Source organism: Miniopterus natalensis, chromosome 16, assembly GCF_054644295.1.
Source record: "Miniopterus natalensis isolate mMinNat1 chromosome 16, mMinNat1.hap1, whole genome shotgun sequence".
Lineage (NCBI taxonomy): Eukaryota > Metazoa > Chordata > Mammalia > Chiroptera > Miniopteridae > Miniopterus > Miniopterus natalensis.
In genome coordinates this window covers 32,571,375-32,587,120 of record NC_142096.1, presented here as the reverse complement: position 1 = coordinate 32,587,120, position 15,746 = coordinate 32,571,375, and the positions used below count along the sequence as shown (strand labels likewise).

The 15,746-nt window shown below is 47.2% G+C and overlaps 1 protein-coding gene across 1 annotated transcript; it reads right to left on the bottom strand.

The window, feature by feature from the left end:
- Positions 1–10,372: 10,372 nt before the first annotated feature.
- Positions 10,373–14,551, bottom strand: FABP5 (fatty acid binding protein 5). Its single transcript, XM_087825183.1, has 4 exons — positions 14,431–14,551; positions 11,809–11,981; positions 11,341–11,442; positions 10,373–10,628 (listed from the first exon to the last, which is right to left on the bottom strand). The coding sequence occupies exons 1-4, from the start codon at positions 14,507–14,509 to the stop codon at positions 10,575–10,577; spliced, it is 408 nt and encodes a 135-aa protein (XP_087681309.1). The 5' UTR covers positions 14,510–14,551; the 3' UTR covers positions 10,373–10,574.
- Between the last annotated feature and the right edge of the window lie 1,195 nt (positions 14,552–15,746).

The window sequence follows — 15,746 nt, the reverse complement described above, 5'->3', positions numbered from 1 at the left end:
CAGAGCCTGAGAGAGCATTTTTGTGCAAACAATTTGTTGAGGGAAGTGCTGTGGAGGGACCTGCGGGGGTTGGGGGTGGGTGGGGACAGGAGCAGGAAGAGGAAGGTGCCGGGCAGCGTGATCTCAGGTGATTTCAGCAGAGGGCGGCTGAACTTATCAGCAGGGCACCTCTGGGGTGTCAGCTACATCTCAGAGTGCCCAAAGCTGAAGCAGGGACCTGAGCTTTGGCACCCCAACACCTGCCAGTCAGCACCCTGGACAGCAGGGAAGGACAGAGGAGGGAGTGGTCGACTCCCAGGTCAACTTCCAATTGCTTTTAAACCTGTTCCTTGATTTGTAAAAAAGAAGCAATATTTGTATATACCTTACTTTTTAGGACTGAATGAAACTGTGCATCCCAAGTTCTTATCTCACTATCTGGCGCTGCCTACAAGAATGGTATTGACGCCCTTATTTGGAGCAGGAGTTATCCAAAATACACTCTCGGTTTTATGTGCAATATTCCCTCTAAATTCTACACAACGATGTCCTCATGGGCAGATCAAGTCCCTTAATCATCAAAAGCAAAGGTGAGGGCCAGGCACTTCCGAATGGGAGTGGACAGCGTCACCGTAAAGGACTTTCGGCCCACGGCCGAGCCCAGCACCTCACTACCTTCTTACCCAAGCCTGGTGCTAGATGCTTCCACGTTAGCCGGGAGATCCAGACACTTATGCTAGTTTGCTTTGTTGGGGTTTGCTGTTGTTCCCCTTGTGGTTGGGGCATTGTTAGTCACATTTTATTACATTAGTAGAAAATTAACATTCTATAAAATTAACACAGCTATATTTCTAAAAGTAGGTTTTCTGTTTTAAAACATGTGAATATTTTCATGTTTAATACATTTCTACACATTCAGAACACTACCTGGCACATAAGAAGTTTTCAAAAACTAATTTGCTTAATTAATGAATTAATGGATATTAGTCATAATAAGTCAGGAAAGGGGATAATTCAGATCTATAATCTCTTATCCATGAATCCAAAATTCAAAAAGCTCTGAGGACTGACTTCTTTTTCATAATTTACTTGGTGGCAAAACCTAATTGGACCTGAACTCATTTAGCAGCGAGTCCTAAGATGAACAGATGCAGGGCTATGTACAGTCTTGATTTATCCTGCTCTGTGTAGATTTGTGCTGTTAAACGGGAGGTATTTTAATGTGTTTGGTTACAGGGTGCTGCCCTCAAGTAACTCTGGGGGAGTGATATATGAGTTAACACATAGATAGCATACATACATCAGATGAACTTCCTGCAATGCAAGGCAAACTCTGGCTTCAAAAATATATGTGGCCCAAAGGATAGGGATTTGAGTGTCTACCTTTTACTATGACTTTACCTTGTTTAACCCTCCCCCTCTCTCTCCAGTGACTTCCCCACAGACTCGGATGACCTCCCCACTCTTTCCCAGACTCCAAGGCCTTGCAGGACCCAAGCCCTGCCCTGTCCCCAGCACAGCTCTTCCCTCTCCCCCCTGGCTCCACACCCAGATCCTTCCCAGCTCCACCATTTTCACTTCACACTCCTGCTGGGAAAGCCCTGCCCTGCTCCTGCCTTTAGGCTTCCACTTAAATTTACCTCCTCCAGGGAGGCCTCCTCACTGTGCATCATCGGTTCCTGCTGTGGCTCCTCACCAACCACCCCGTTTTGTCTTTCACTGCAAATACGTCAACCTATAATTATGACACTAGATTTTCTTATTGTCTGTCTCTCTCTCCAGATTCTAAGCTCCGTGGAGCCAAGGACTCTTTACCTTTATGGAATTTTGTATTCCCAGCCTTCAGCACGGTGTCTAATACATTGTAGGGGCTCAGGTACATTTGCTGAACTGAGTGAATGAACGAATGAGTCAGTTAATCCATCTCAGCCATGCCGGCACTGGGGTGGGATGCAAAGGCCTCCTCAGTGAACTCTGCTGAGGAAGAACTGGCCTTACGTGAGATAGACACGTTGTACACAAATGTGGTCTGGTATAAAGAAAGCATTTCTCTTAGGTCCAGAAAGAATGATAGCAGCTATGTAGAATCTAGGTGGACTGGAATAAGACACGTGATGGAGATATTGTCATTCTCTACTTGCCAAATGCTCTGATGACATTTTTTATCAAATTATCTCTTGGGCTTATTGCTTCATTAATATTGTGTTGCCTCATTCTGGTCGGTGCCTTATTTCTTATTTTAACATGTGTCTTTGTGCCCCCTGACATGTGGAATGGAAATAGCACCATTTTCCCAGGGACTGTCCCAAAACACTGTCCAAAATTTAAATGTGTTAAATGACTTTAATTTTTTTGGACCCTAGAATTGCTGCTTATTTCCAGAATCAAGAAGCTAAACTGTCATCAGAACCTTCTGCTGACATGTTAATCACTGCAGCATGGAATCGGAAGGTTTGAGATGATCTCACCTGTCATGATCCTTCCAAGGTTTCTGGGTGCGGTAACACATCTCGTAAAACCACACGTTATGCACGTCAGCCTCCAGAATGGGCCACTTTCCAAAAGTCTGCCTCCTCCAGAAAGGCTGGCTTAAAAAAAAATTTTTTTTTACTTCCTGTATTTCTGCCCCGTGTAGCTGAGGGAGGAAGCTGAGCTTAGTGGTTAGGGCGATCGACTGAGTCAGCAAGCTTAGTTCCTATATTTGGTTGTATGATTTGCTGGAAACCTTTGTCAAAGCAGCTTTGATTCATGAAAGAAGTCTTTGTCCTTGTCTATGTAACTTTTCCAAACTTCTGTGTGAAAAGTATCTTCGTTGCTACTGTACTGAAACTCTGAAAGATAACGCTGGAATTTTTCTCCCTTGTGTTTCTTTTAGTAATGGTCTTGTTAGAGGGTCAATAAACCAACCAAACCAATCAAGCAAGAAAAGAGCTAAACCAAATGCCAGGGCCCCCTGGCATACCTGCCCAGGTGGGCAGGACCTACAGGGCCACCCACAAGGATGAGAGAGAACGGAGAACCTTGGAGCTGTGACCAAGCAAATAAACACCACAATCTTGCATGAAGCCAGCAGACGAGAAAGGGAAAACTGTCCCATCGTAATAAAACATTGGCATTGTAACTGGTGCATTAGAGTCCACTCTAGAAGCAGCATTTCCTTCCTTGTACATATTTACTTGCAAAAAGGAAAAGTATGTTCCTTGTTAAGGTAGTTAAAGTGCTTCTTGGGAGCAAAATAATTCTGTAAGTTGGAGGTTTCCTTAATCATAAGCAACTACACATTACAACTGCAGCCAGGCAATGCATGGCCTATGTTATAAGGAGGGCTGCGTAAGGGCATTGGAGACCTCACCGAAAGGTAAATACTTTAAAAACATTTAAAAATTATTTTATTATATCAATGTATAAGAGTGTTCATTAAACCATTGTTAATAACTCTGAAACTTTTTTAAAAACTTAAACATTTATCAGTAGGAAATAGATAAAATAACTAACAGAACTGAAGTAAAGTTAAATATTACAAAGTTAAAAATGTGAATCTATATTTATTTGAGTTAAAAGAAACAAACAAACAAGATACACAAATAGAATGCTGTGCCGTGTAATCCCATGTATGAAGGTGTTTGGTTTATGTGCATATAGATATATAAAGAACTATTCAAAAATTATACCAAATATTAATATTAATTTTCATGGAAGTGAGATTTCCAGGGCTGTTATTTTATTTGTACTTTTCTGTAGTATTTTTGAATATACTAATTATCATTAAAAATATAAGTAAAACTATTTGCACTTAAATGTTTCTGCATTCTTGTTATTACAGGTAGATAAGCAAGTTAATCAGAAATTAAACATTGCCCAATCCCCAGGTAACTGCTGTGAACATTTTTCTAGATTTCCTCTATATATGTACCTATTGTGGCTCAAATAGGACCAACTTGTACATAATATTTTACAGTCAGGATTTTTTTCACTTAACAGTGCATTATGAGGTTTTTCCCCAAAAGACTCTTGGTAGCCTTTTTATTTGTTTAATACCGTGTGGATGTACCCTGATTATCTAAGCAGCCCACCATTTCCAGGGGGTGACGTGTGTTCCAAAGCTCTGCCAGTCAACAGCACTCCGAGGACATCCTCATAACTACATTTCCAACCGTCAGGAGCTCTTTCTAAGACAATAGAAGTTGAATTCCACCCACCCACCACCACCACCAGACAAAGGCCAACTGTTTGCTTTGTTGCCAAAAGTACAGCTCAGCCTCTTCTGGATCCATGAGTAAAGGCTCCAGCCAAACCTGCCTGTCAGCCGACTGATTCCTTTCAGTCCCAGGCCCAGGCCAGGGAACGCTTCGTATTTTATTAACACTTTGCCACTTTAAGGATATATTAAAATATATTTTGTCCAGTATTTTCAGTTGTTTTTTTGTAAGAGTTATTCCAAATATCAAGTGTTCTATTACTGAAAGTGAAACTAGAACATTTTTTAAATTTAAATTTTGTTTTCAATTACACTCGACATTCAATATTATATTAGTTTCAGGTATATAGTGTTCACACATTTATGTAACCTACCCAGTGATCGTCCTGAGTAGGGCTAGTACCCACCTGGCACCCTACATTGTTATTATAGCAGTGACTGTATGCCTTGCTCTGTACCAAAACTCAGATATATTTTAAAAGTCACCTGTCATTTCCTACTTGAGGCCCTCTATGGTTTCCCTGGGTCCTCATATAAACACAAATCCCTCACTAGCAGCTGCCAGGTCCACATACTCTGTTTCCTACCCAAATCTCCACACTGGGCCTTGTCCCATGCTGCCCACGAAAATCAGTAAAGGAAACCTCTTCTCAAATCAAAGTTGGAGCCTGGGAGGGATGTAGAAGGAGCTCTCACATCCTGCCGCTCCACTGTCCCAAAGAGGAAGGCAATGCCTTGCATCGCCAACAGGAAGGTGCTTTTACTTTACTGCCTCAGCACAAGAAGGAAGGTTTTCTTCTTGCCCAGCAACAAGCCCCACTGATGGAAAAACGCCACAGCTCAGCTAAGGAGAAGGCCTTGTTGCGACCCTGAACTCTTCCTTTCCTTCAGTGAACTTCCATTTGTCTCTTGCTAATGACTTCCTTGCCTCACCCTCCTTTCTAGAAAAGCCATCCACTGGCTAGAACTCCTCAGAGCACCTGTCTGCTTGCTGGATTAGATGCTGCCTGGTTCATGAATCATTTAATAAAGCCAATTACCTTCAAAATTTACTCTGTTGAATTCTGTTTTTTTAACACTTCACTTTCAATAAGCTGTCACTCTGCCACTCTGTCTGTCTCCACTCAGCGCTTTTATAGTTGCCAGTCCCTCTTCCTAGCACACAATGCTCACCCCCAAATGTCAGGTCTCAGCTTAAGCATTACTTCTCTGAGAGGCCTTCCTGACCTCCCCACGCAAAGTAACTGCAATCCTACTCACTATGTAGTTTAATTTTTTTTTCCTTGCATTTGTCACTCTAGGCCACATGTTTTAATTATGTATGTTCCATCTTCTCATACTAGAATGTCAGTTCCATGAAAAGGGACCCCGGCCCAGCTCTATCTTGTTTACCATATCATGTGTCACCAGAACTTTTAAAAAGGCTCTTCAAAAATATTATCATTCTTTTTTCAGACATCTTCCAAGCGTACAGTGTGGGAGGGGGTATGGGAGGAGGAGATGGGCTTGATCTTAATACTCACGACTGATGACACCCTGGTACTGACAGATCAGCTGTCATGAGACTGTGATTTTCCAGCTGCTGTGGATCCAGTGATACATCACATCACCTGACTTTCACAATATTTCAAAATACATGTCACTCAGCTATTTAAACCTGTTCACCAACTTTATTAGTCCTTCCTACTAACCCACATCACACGTGACCACCAAGTGGCAGTGACTTCTGAGAGGGCAACACTGAAAAAAGGGAGCAGGGACTACGTGACATCCAGAGAAGAGCTGTGATTATTCTCATAAACTCAAAAGTGAATTTCAAATACAACAGGCATTAAGAATCCTTGATTAATGAGCAACAAGTCTTGAGTAACAGCCTAAGTTGCGCTGGCAGTATTAAAATTGAGTCACTAAAAGGATGGCTCTCAACCTTTTTAGGGTCATGGCACAATTTCAAATATCAGGAATTTGAGAAAACAGTTGAAGAGATTAAGCCTCAAGAAACCACTATGTTAGCAATAAATGCAACATAATTATATAGCATATAACAAACCCTTGCATTGCCTGTGAAGATCTCACAGTTGTGACTCACCCTAACCGTCACCCTTGGCCACTCCTATTATGCTCGAAGGGAACAGGTGATGCCCTGGGAGTGCTCCAGGACATAACCCCAAAGCTGCCTGGACGTTTTTCTTTTGTGAGAGTTTGATTTATGTTAAACCATCTCACTTATAGTGAATTGTTTCTAATCTGCACTGTGTTCCTCAGACAACTCAGGTCAAGTTCTGACAGACCTTGCCTGTTGGCAGAATACTCAGTGTTGGGAAAATAAATTGCATTTGACTGGACTTGGGCAACCGATTTCCCAGTGGAACAGAGTGCCTGACACACTAGCTTCAAGTAAAGCTGAAGCCTTACTTCCCATGAGACATGCGTGTTCTGCAGTCCTCAAGCACACTGCGTTTGGGGTGAGTAGAGGGCCTGACTGAAGTTGAATAATTTGTATATAAAGGTAAGAATAGGGTTTTAAAAAAGAAATTGAAGCGAAATTATAAAAGGTCTTAAGTGATATTAACAGGTGTCAAACAGGCACAAAGAAGACACTAATTAATTAACTTTTAAATATATCTTTATTGATTTCAGAGAGAGGAAGGGAGAGGGAGAGAGAGAGATAGAGAGAGAAACATCAATGATGAGAGTCATTGATCAGCTGCCTCCTGCACTCTCCCAACTAGGGGTTGAACCTGCAACCCGGGCATGTGCCCTGACCGGGAATCAAACCCCGATCGCCTGGATCCTAGGTCAATGCTCAACCACTGAGCCACGCCCGGCCGGAAGAAGCCACTAATTTATTAATGAATTTATTTATTCAACAAATATTTATTGAGCGTCTTCTGTTTGTCAGGTTGATTCCTAATTGAGAGATGGAAAGAGGATATTGCAAAAGCAAAGTTCCTTCACTGAACTTCCTTTCCAGTGGGAGACAAATAATAACCATAAAAATAAACAAACAAACCAACAAGTAAATATATAGCCAGTCAGGATTGGAGATAAGAGCAAGGGCAGGGAAACAGAGAGTATGGGGGAGGGTGTAGCTGTGATACACAGTGTGGTCTGGGAATGACTCACGGCCAGGGCAGCATTTGAGAAGGGACCTGAAGGAAGTAAAGCTGAGAAAACCTGGGCTGTGGTTTCCTCAGGGAGGATTGTTACCGGCAGAGGCAGCAGCAAGTGCAAAGGCCCTGAGGCAGGAGCACATTTGAGTCATCCATGGCCAGTGGTTGGAGGAAGATGTTTGAGTGGTAGGAGAAGAAATCAGGAGGGGATGTTGGGAAGTGGAGAGACACAGGCAAGATCAGATCCACCTCTTTAAAGACCTTGGCCTCTACTCTGAATGCTATGAGGAGCTAATGGAGGGCTCTCACCAGGAGCGACATACTGCAGTGTTTATTTTAAGGTGACAGCTCTGGGAGGACGCAAACAAGGAGTCAGGGAGGGATAATGGTGGCTTCTGAACCAGGGTGGAATCTGTGGAGAGGTGAGAAGTGATTAATTTCTACATATGTTCTGAAGTAAAGCAGAAATCATTTGATAATGGATTACATACGGTATGGGAAAGAAAGGTGAAAGTTGAAGGTGACTCTAAGGCCTTTAGCCTGGGAACTGGAAAACCAGCATTCCCATGATTGGCATGAAGAATATAAGAAGACTAGGTTTGGAATAAAAAATAAGGATTTTAATTTTGGGAAATAAGCGATTAGTGTCCTGTGCTGTCAAAATCAGCCATCACTAACCATCTATGGGTATTTAAATTTACATTTTAATTAATGAAAGTTACATAAAATTAAAAATTCAGTTTCTCAGTTATACTCACTCTACTTCAAGTGCTCAGTACCCACTTGTGTGTGGCTCCTGCCACTGGCTTGGACAGAGCGGATGTCACAGAGCTGTCCTGTCATCGCAGGGAGCCTGCTGGGCAGTACTGGAGAGATACAAAGCTCTTACTGCACGCGGGGCCCTGTGCTAAGTGCTTCACATACACTCTCTCATTTAATCTTTGAAACAGCTCTATGAGTCAGGTCATGTTATACCTTTCTACAAAGGATGTGAACAGAGTTGAGAAAAGTTAAGTAACCTGCACTAAGTCACGTAGCTCTTAAAGGGTTAAGTAACCTGCACTAAGTTACACAGTTCTTAAAGAGCCAGAATTGAATTTTGGGACTGTCTACTTCCAAAACCCAAACATGTAAATCATCGCACTTGATTTTAGAAAGGTTAAACTCATTTGAAATTAGACATGACATCCACAGGGAACCATTCAGCAGGTTATTGGCTGCAAATGTTGATGCCCAGGAAAGAACAAGGGAGATCTGGTAGGTCTGGGGCAAAAGGGAGTCTCCCCAGAGATCTGTGTGCTATGGAACTAACCAGGATACGTACCAGTGTACCACCAGGTCAGAGAAAACCAAAATACCCAATAAAGGCTGTAGTTTATATCTTTGCAGAAGGGGTCCATTGACATTAAAGGATTACTAAGCAGAAAGAAGGATTAAATTGACACCAGATAATATAAGGTTCAGATATATTTTTCTTCCCCATGATTCTCAACTAGGTATGGTGCCTCCTAGAAGACACCTGGAAATGTTTAGGGTGCTCAGGGTGGACTGATGGGTGCCATGGGCACTTTGTGGCAATGATCTTAGGATGCGGATCCTACAATGCTTGCTACAGCCCAGCACATGAAGAGAACTTCTCACCCACAATGCCAAAGCTGCCCCGCATGACAAACATGGGCCTACAATTCCTTAGGCAATGCCCAGTCCCTGAGGGAGGGTAGAAGTGAAAATGTGGCGGGTGGTGAGTGGCACAGGACTAAAGTCGGAGAGTCTGCACTCCAGTCGGCTGACTTGGGCTTGCTGTGTGGCTGGGGATCGCTGCCTAGGCTCTGAGTTACTTTTCTCAATGGAATCATGCAGAACATGCTAGTGAACACCCATCATATTGGATGGTTCTGAGAATCACAAAGCTACAAAACTCTGAAAGTACTTGGCCCGGTCTTTGGTGCCGGGGCAATCACATAAATGTACACTGTTATTAGCAGTGGGACAAGGGACGAAAGAGGAACTCTAGGACGGAGGCAAAAATAACCAAGATGGAAACTGAGATAAAGAACTAGATCTAGAGCAGCATGGTCCCATAAGAAATATTGCAGGTTTGGTTCCAGACCACAATAAAGCGACAGCTTCTTTCCTTAAACCTCCTAAGCCAACCTCTGCTGGCTTCAGACTTTTCTTCTGCACATTCCTCACTTCTCTCAGCCTTCACAGAACTGAAGAGTTAGGGACTTGCTCTGGATTAGGCTTTGGCTTTGGCTTAGGGTGTGTTGGAGCTGGTTTGATCTCTGGAGACCACTAAAACTTTCTCCATGTTGGCAATAAGGCTCTTTCACTTTCTTATCATTTGTGTGTTCACTAAAGGAGTACTTCTAATTCCTCCAAGGATGTTTCCTTTGCTTTCACAACTTGGCTGTTTGATACAAGAGGCCTAGCTTTCAGCCCACCTCAGCTTTCGACATGCCTTCCTCACTAAGCTTAATCATTTCTAGCTTTTGATTTGAAGTGAGACACGTGTGACCCCTTGAACACTTAGGGGCCATTGTAGGGTTATAATTGGCTTAATTTCAATATTTAAGTTACAAAGTGTATGTGGCTATTTTTCTTTCTTTTTTAAATTTTTATTAATTTCAGAGAGAAGAAGGGAGAGGGAGAGATAGAAACATCAGTGATGAGAGAGAATCATTGATTGGCTGCCTCCTACACGTTCCCCACCCGGGACCGAGCCCACAACCCTGGCATGTGCCCCGACTGGAAACTGAACCGCAGCCGCTTGGTCCATAGGTTGATGCTCAATCACTGAGCCAACACCGGCCGGGTGTGGCTATTTTTCTTTAACAACCACCTCTGTGAAAAATTTAAGATTCTCGAGTTGACATAGTTCAAATAGCATACGGCAAGCTTAAGTGATGGGTAGTGTATCTGCCACAGAAGTAGCTCTCTATGTAAATTACTAAAATATAATCCCAATATAGTACCCCCAAGATTACTCCAGAATTTATGCAACTCATTATTATTGAAACTCACTCATTATTATTAAAACTCACTAATTTCCTATAAAGTTGAAAAAAAAGCATGACACTGGTACAGCACAAACACATTTATTTACTAACCAAAGGGTTGATCCTCAGTAAACCAACACTCAGAAATAGTTGCATGTAAAATGTTTGTGATAAAGATAACTGAACACAGTAGTGAAAAAAAAAAAAAGCAGGGAGAGATTTGCTCATTGAACTGAGCTTGTTTATCCTCACGGCTAATTCCTGTCCGGAAGGATGGTGGAAGTTTTACTCTACTTTTTCATAGATCCGAGTACAGTTGACATTGTTCATGACGCATTCCTGACAGAGAGAAGGACATTGAAGAGTTAGGTCAGTCTTGCGTCCCAGGGCAATGGGGGAAGTTAAGTGCTACAATCAGGTTCCCACAAAACCTTGTCATCTCATCGCAGATGAAGAAAATACATGATAGCAGCTGTTATTTTGCTTAAGACACATCTATGTTTTGCTGAAGACTAATGTATTCAATTAGATTTGTAATATCTAAATTATTCATTTGGTCTTGGCAAACAGTATTCCTTAAAGGTTTTTTGTTTTGTTTTTAAATTATTGATTTTAGAAAGAGGGGGAGGGAGGGAGAGAAACATTGATGTGAGAGAAACATTCTATACTCATCCCGACCGGGAATCAAACCCGAGACCTTTTGGTGCATAGGATGATTCTCAACCCACTGAGCCACCTGGCCGGGGAAGTAGTCCTCATTTAAAAGAAATGGAAGAATGTATGCCCCAGAGGGCAGTTTGGTGGCCTGTCCAAAATGCTGCTGCATAGTCACAGCCGGGAACAGACTAAATCCAGCCCAGCGACACCACTGCCACCTCACCTCACTTCTCTGTCCCCACAGAGGCTTTTCAGTTTTCAGGGTTCTAGTGTTCAACTTGCTATTTTGCATTTTTTCTACCCCAGCCTCATTGTCTTGCTCATGATCAGTGATACAGTTATGTGAACTATGAACGCAAACAAGAAGGCCGAGGGGACAGAGTGGGGCACTTACCACCACTAGCTTCCCGCCTTCCAGTCTTCGCGTTATGGTGCTTTCCTTCCCATCCCACTCCTGATGCTGAACCAGTGCGCCGTTTACAAAGTTGCAGACCGTCTGCAGAAATAAAGTGCACTTTTTAACTTTCCGAAGAACATCATAGGTTTCCATGACTCATAACCTCCTTGATCAACATTTCTTCAACTTTCCCTTTCTGGTCTACTTCAGACCAATTTTATTCATAACATGGTTGAAGTTTCTCAACCTAGACACACGTAGGAGACACTCAAACTCTCATGTTCCTTAAACTATTTTTACAAAATAGACTCGTTGTGAAGCTGGTTCTTTCACACTAATTTGTCAACTCAGTTCATAAAGTAACTTGAGATGGTCTTCATTCAGTTCTTGCCTGTAAACGTAAGAATGTTACTCACACAACCTATCATTCTAGAAGCTTCTGTGATTATGTAAGTTACGCCTGACCTGAGTTTTTCTGCCATCAGCTGTAGTCTCTTCAAACTTCTCTCCCAGGTTGCATGAGAACTGTGTGGTCTTCAACGTGCTTTCGGTTTTTATGGTGAGGTTTTTGCCGTCAGTAGTGATGACACAGTCTGGCTTGGCCATGGCACCCATTTTCCGCAGAGCCATTCCCACACCTGTGAATGTCAACCGTGTTCAGTGTCAGGGAGACCAGAGTTAGGGCTTACAGCAGGAGAGCAGGGATTCCAGTGTAATTACGTGCTGTGTGTACTTTCACTTACTCACTTACCGAGAACCACGGTAAACACAGAGCCAGTGCTCACCACGTGCTAGCACCCGACTAATACGAGTTTACGGAAGCCTTGAGGCCACCCTGTGAGCAGGGGGATAGCATAGTTTCCATTTTACAGATGACAAAGTGAGTCACTGAAGTCACCTACTCAAGCTCACTCAGCTAGGAAAGGATGAGCCAGGGGTCAACAGTGCAGGCAGTGTGGCTCCAAATCTCAGTTCGTGGCCACCATGCTATGCTGGCCTCCGGAAAGCGAGGGAAGCAACCCAGACTTCTGAAGCTGACTTACTCAATTCTGCTGAACACTGCGTGATAGGACTGCAGCACACAGTCCAGCACAGAAAAGGCCCTTGATAAATATTTGATCGATACACTACACAAATAGAAATCGATCCCGAGATACTCAAATAGCACGTTTTAAGAGGTAAAACAGCACAATCACGATGCTGACAAATTTTAAAAATCTTATCCTGAAAAACTGAATGTATTTCATAGCTCAAAACATTTCATGTAACTCCATTACTACACTGACATCATAACTAACTGATAACCTGTGTATCCACCCTGGGTGTTAACATTTATAAGGGAACTTAGTTTGGGCCAAAGCCCTGTTTCAGACGAAGAGACGACAACCTACACAGAAAAACGGGCCTGGTGAAACCCCGCCAGGCTTGACACGGCCCCTCGAGCCCTCCCTTCTGTCAGCACAGCTGTTGGTTGAGTAACACTTTATTATCATTTTGGACAAATGCAGGGCTCTGCCCTTCCCACACTTTGACTGTATTCTAGTAAACTGAGCTTGGCAACTCTCATGACTCTAGAACCTTGGAAACAAGCCATGTGATTAACACCTTCGCTTTCAATGGGCAGAGGATGTTTGGTCCTCAGACACCTGAACACACACAAATGGTGTATTTTCAGAGTCATCTTGATCTAGGTTCACAGCAAGTAAAAGCAAACTCCTGCCTTCCTGTTTCACTCCCGGGTCCGCACTACACCCAGGAATCCTCGCAGAAGCAGCCTGAGCCAGGCGCTGTCCTGCAGAAGGTTGGAGTGTTTCTGAATGCCGCGGGGACTAGAGGGTCTTCGTGGTGACTTCTGCACCCAGAGCAGCCCGTCACTAGTGGTGGGAGGGCGGCTTCTAAAGCCCCTCGCCATCCCACGGTGGTCGCAGGGCCGGCAGCCCCCTCGCAGACAGCACCCAGGCCACCCCACTCCATCCCACTTCCTAATGGCCTGTGACAAAGGTCCAGTTTTGTTTGCTCATCTACCCAGTGTCTCAACCAGCAGGCAATTCCTGTCATTGGCTTAGGAAAGGTCAAGGATGAAGCACTGTTTTGGGGGACAAAGCGCCGCCAGGCCGGTGCGGCCCGGTGGTTGACCAAGGACCGCGCGAACCGAGGCGGCCAGTTCACCTCGCCAGGCGCAGGCGGGGTTGCGGGCTCGATGCCCAGCAGGGGGCGCGCAGGAGGCGGCCGACCGACGGATGAGTATCTCCCATCCGTGCTTCTCTCTACCCCTCTCCCTCCCTCGCTCTACAATCAATCAAGGAAAAAGTATAAAAATTAAAAAGAAGTCAAGTGCGTTCTGAAGGGCCGGGCCCATCCTGCGATGCTGACGGGGGGTCGCCGCGGGAGGGCCCCCGGGGTGTGCCGGGGCTCCTCCAACAGCGCCCACTCACCCCCGGCCTCACGCCCAAGATGCAGGGGTCAAGGCCGCCCGCCCCGCACGTTCGGCCCCACAGCGGCCGGGGGCGCGCAGCCCCGGGGGGTCCACGGGCCGGCGCCGCCCCGCTGGGGTCCGCGGGAGGGACGCGCGATGCTCCGCGGAGCTGCGCCGCCCGGGGCCGGGGTCGGGCGAGAGCCGGACGGAAACCCAGGCGGCGGCGTGCAGACCCTCCGCGGGCACCGCGTCCCGGGGAGCAGAGGGAGGGGACCCGAGCGCCTTCAAGGAACAAAAGATGCGGCAGAGGACGCGCGGGATGGGGACTGGGGGAGTGGGCGCGGCCGCCATGGGCGAGAGGGGGGTCGCGGGAGGAGGGAGGATTAATGGTGGGGACAGAAAAATAGGGGAAAACTGGGGGGAAGGGGCAGGGAGCTGGGTGCAGCACGCGGCGGGGCATCCCGGGGCTCCTGGGCGCGTGGGGGGCGCGCACGCCCCGCTCTCCCCGGCTCGGCCGCGTGGCGCGGCTCAGCGCGGTGCCGGGGCCGCGTGCCGGGGCGGGAGGGCGGGGAGAGGCCGGGGTGGCGGCGAGCGCACCCCACCGGGGCCCAGCGCGCAGAAGGGGGCCCGGGGACACACACGCACACGCCGCGGCCGCGCCGGGCGCTCACCTAGCTCCTTCATGTACTCCTCGAAGCCTTTGCTCTCCACCAAGCGCCATCTTCCTACCAGCTGCTGAATGGAGGCCATGGTGGGTGCGGGAGGCGTGCGGGCGACCGGGTCCGAGACGAGGATGGTGCGAGAGCGTGGCGGGAGGCGGCGGCGGGCGCCGGGCTTTATCTCCGCGGCGAGGGGCGGGGCGGCGCGGGGCGGCCAATGGGAGGCGCGCTCGCCGCCGCTGCCACGCCCCCGGGCGCGGGGCGGGAAGGTGCGGACCCGCTGCCCCCGCCGCACCCGCCCCGCCGCGCCCGTAGCCTGTGGGCGCGGTCCCGCCCCGCGCGCCGCGCTCCCAGACGCGCCCCTCACCCGGGAAGCGCGGGGCTCGCCGGCCCCCTGGTCTCCCCTGGGCCCGAGTCTCGCGGCCAGGCCACTGCCCCTTTTCCGTTTAAAATACCCCAAAGCGGGGCTCGTGGGCGCGAACGGGTGGATCCGCGGGGTTGAAACACGCATTCGCCTTACTCACCTCTGCGGCCAGTCACTGAACAAACGCACCCGCCGCACCCTCCGGAGAGACCTGCTCGCCCCACCCGCGGGCCGCCCTCGGCCCAGTTAGGACCTCAGGGTGGGTATGTCCCCGAGTGAGTCGGACGATTTTATCAGAAGGCGCAGCGTGGGTGGAGGTGTCCCGGGAAGGTCGATTCCAAACTAAAGCTCCTTAGGAAGTTTCAGCTTAAGCGCCTGTGGTTGCTGTTCAGTGTCCCCAAGCGAGAGCGCGTCGCTAGTTTATATTCCCAGGGGAGCGAGCCCTTCAGGTTGTCGCGAACCCCAGAGGCTTCAGACCCCGGGGCCTCTCCCCTTCACCTCCAACCACAGCAATGCCCTGTTCTGTGCGCGGAAGTTACGCTTTTCAAAGGGCACTTGTCACGGGAGCTTAGCCTGTGCCCCTGGGTCTCGGTGGCAGTGCGTGGGGTTCAGGTGAGGAAGCTGGGGGGCAGCGAGGCAGCTGCCTGGACGGGCATCAGGTCCATCTACTGAGCGCGGCCTGGGCCAGAGGCCCTGCTTCCTGGGCGCCTCCTACCCACTGACTAATCTCCACCCGAGTTTTGCTAACAAGGGTTATCCCAGTTTTTTGAAAGAGGGAAGAAGGCAGGGAAAGTTTGCAGGGTGACCGACTGGAAGCCCCTCTGGGCCCTTCTCACTGCGGACGGTGGGAGGCAGGACGGGGCCTGGCTGCCTCTGGCTCCCTGGACGCTCCGAGCTAAGAGCAGAGGCTGTGGCCCCTGAACCAGTCCCAGGTGCCGCAGGCTGAGCCCCGAAGCTGGTTTGT

What these genes read in the sequence shown, in the direction of transcription:
- FABP5 (XM_087825183.1), bottom strand. Translation starts at nt 14,509, where the DNA reads ATGGCCTCCATTCAGCAGCTGGTAGGAAGATGGCGCTTGGTGGAGAGC. An exon ending in CTGATGGCAGAAAAACTCAG is followed by an intron (nt 11,443 to 11,808) that starts GTCAGGCGTAAC and finishes TTATTTCTGCAG; the next exon opens with ACGGTCTGCAACTTTGTAAA. An exon ending in AAGGCGGGAAGCTAGTGGTG is followed by an intron (nt 10,629 to 11,340) that starts GTAAGTGCCCCA and finishes TCTCTCTGTCAG; the next exon opens with GAATGCGTCATGAACAATGT.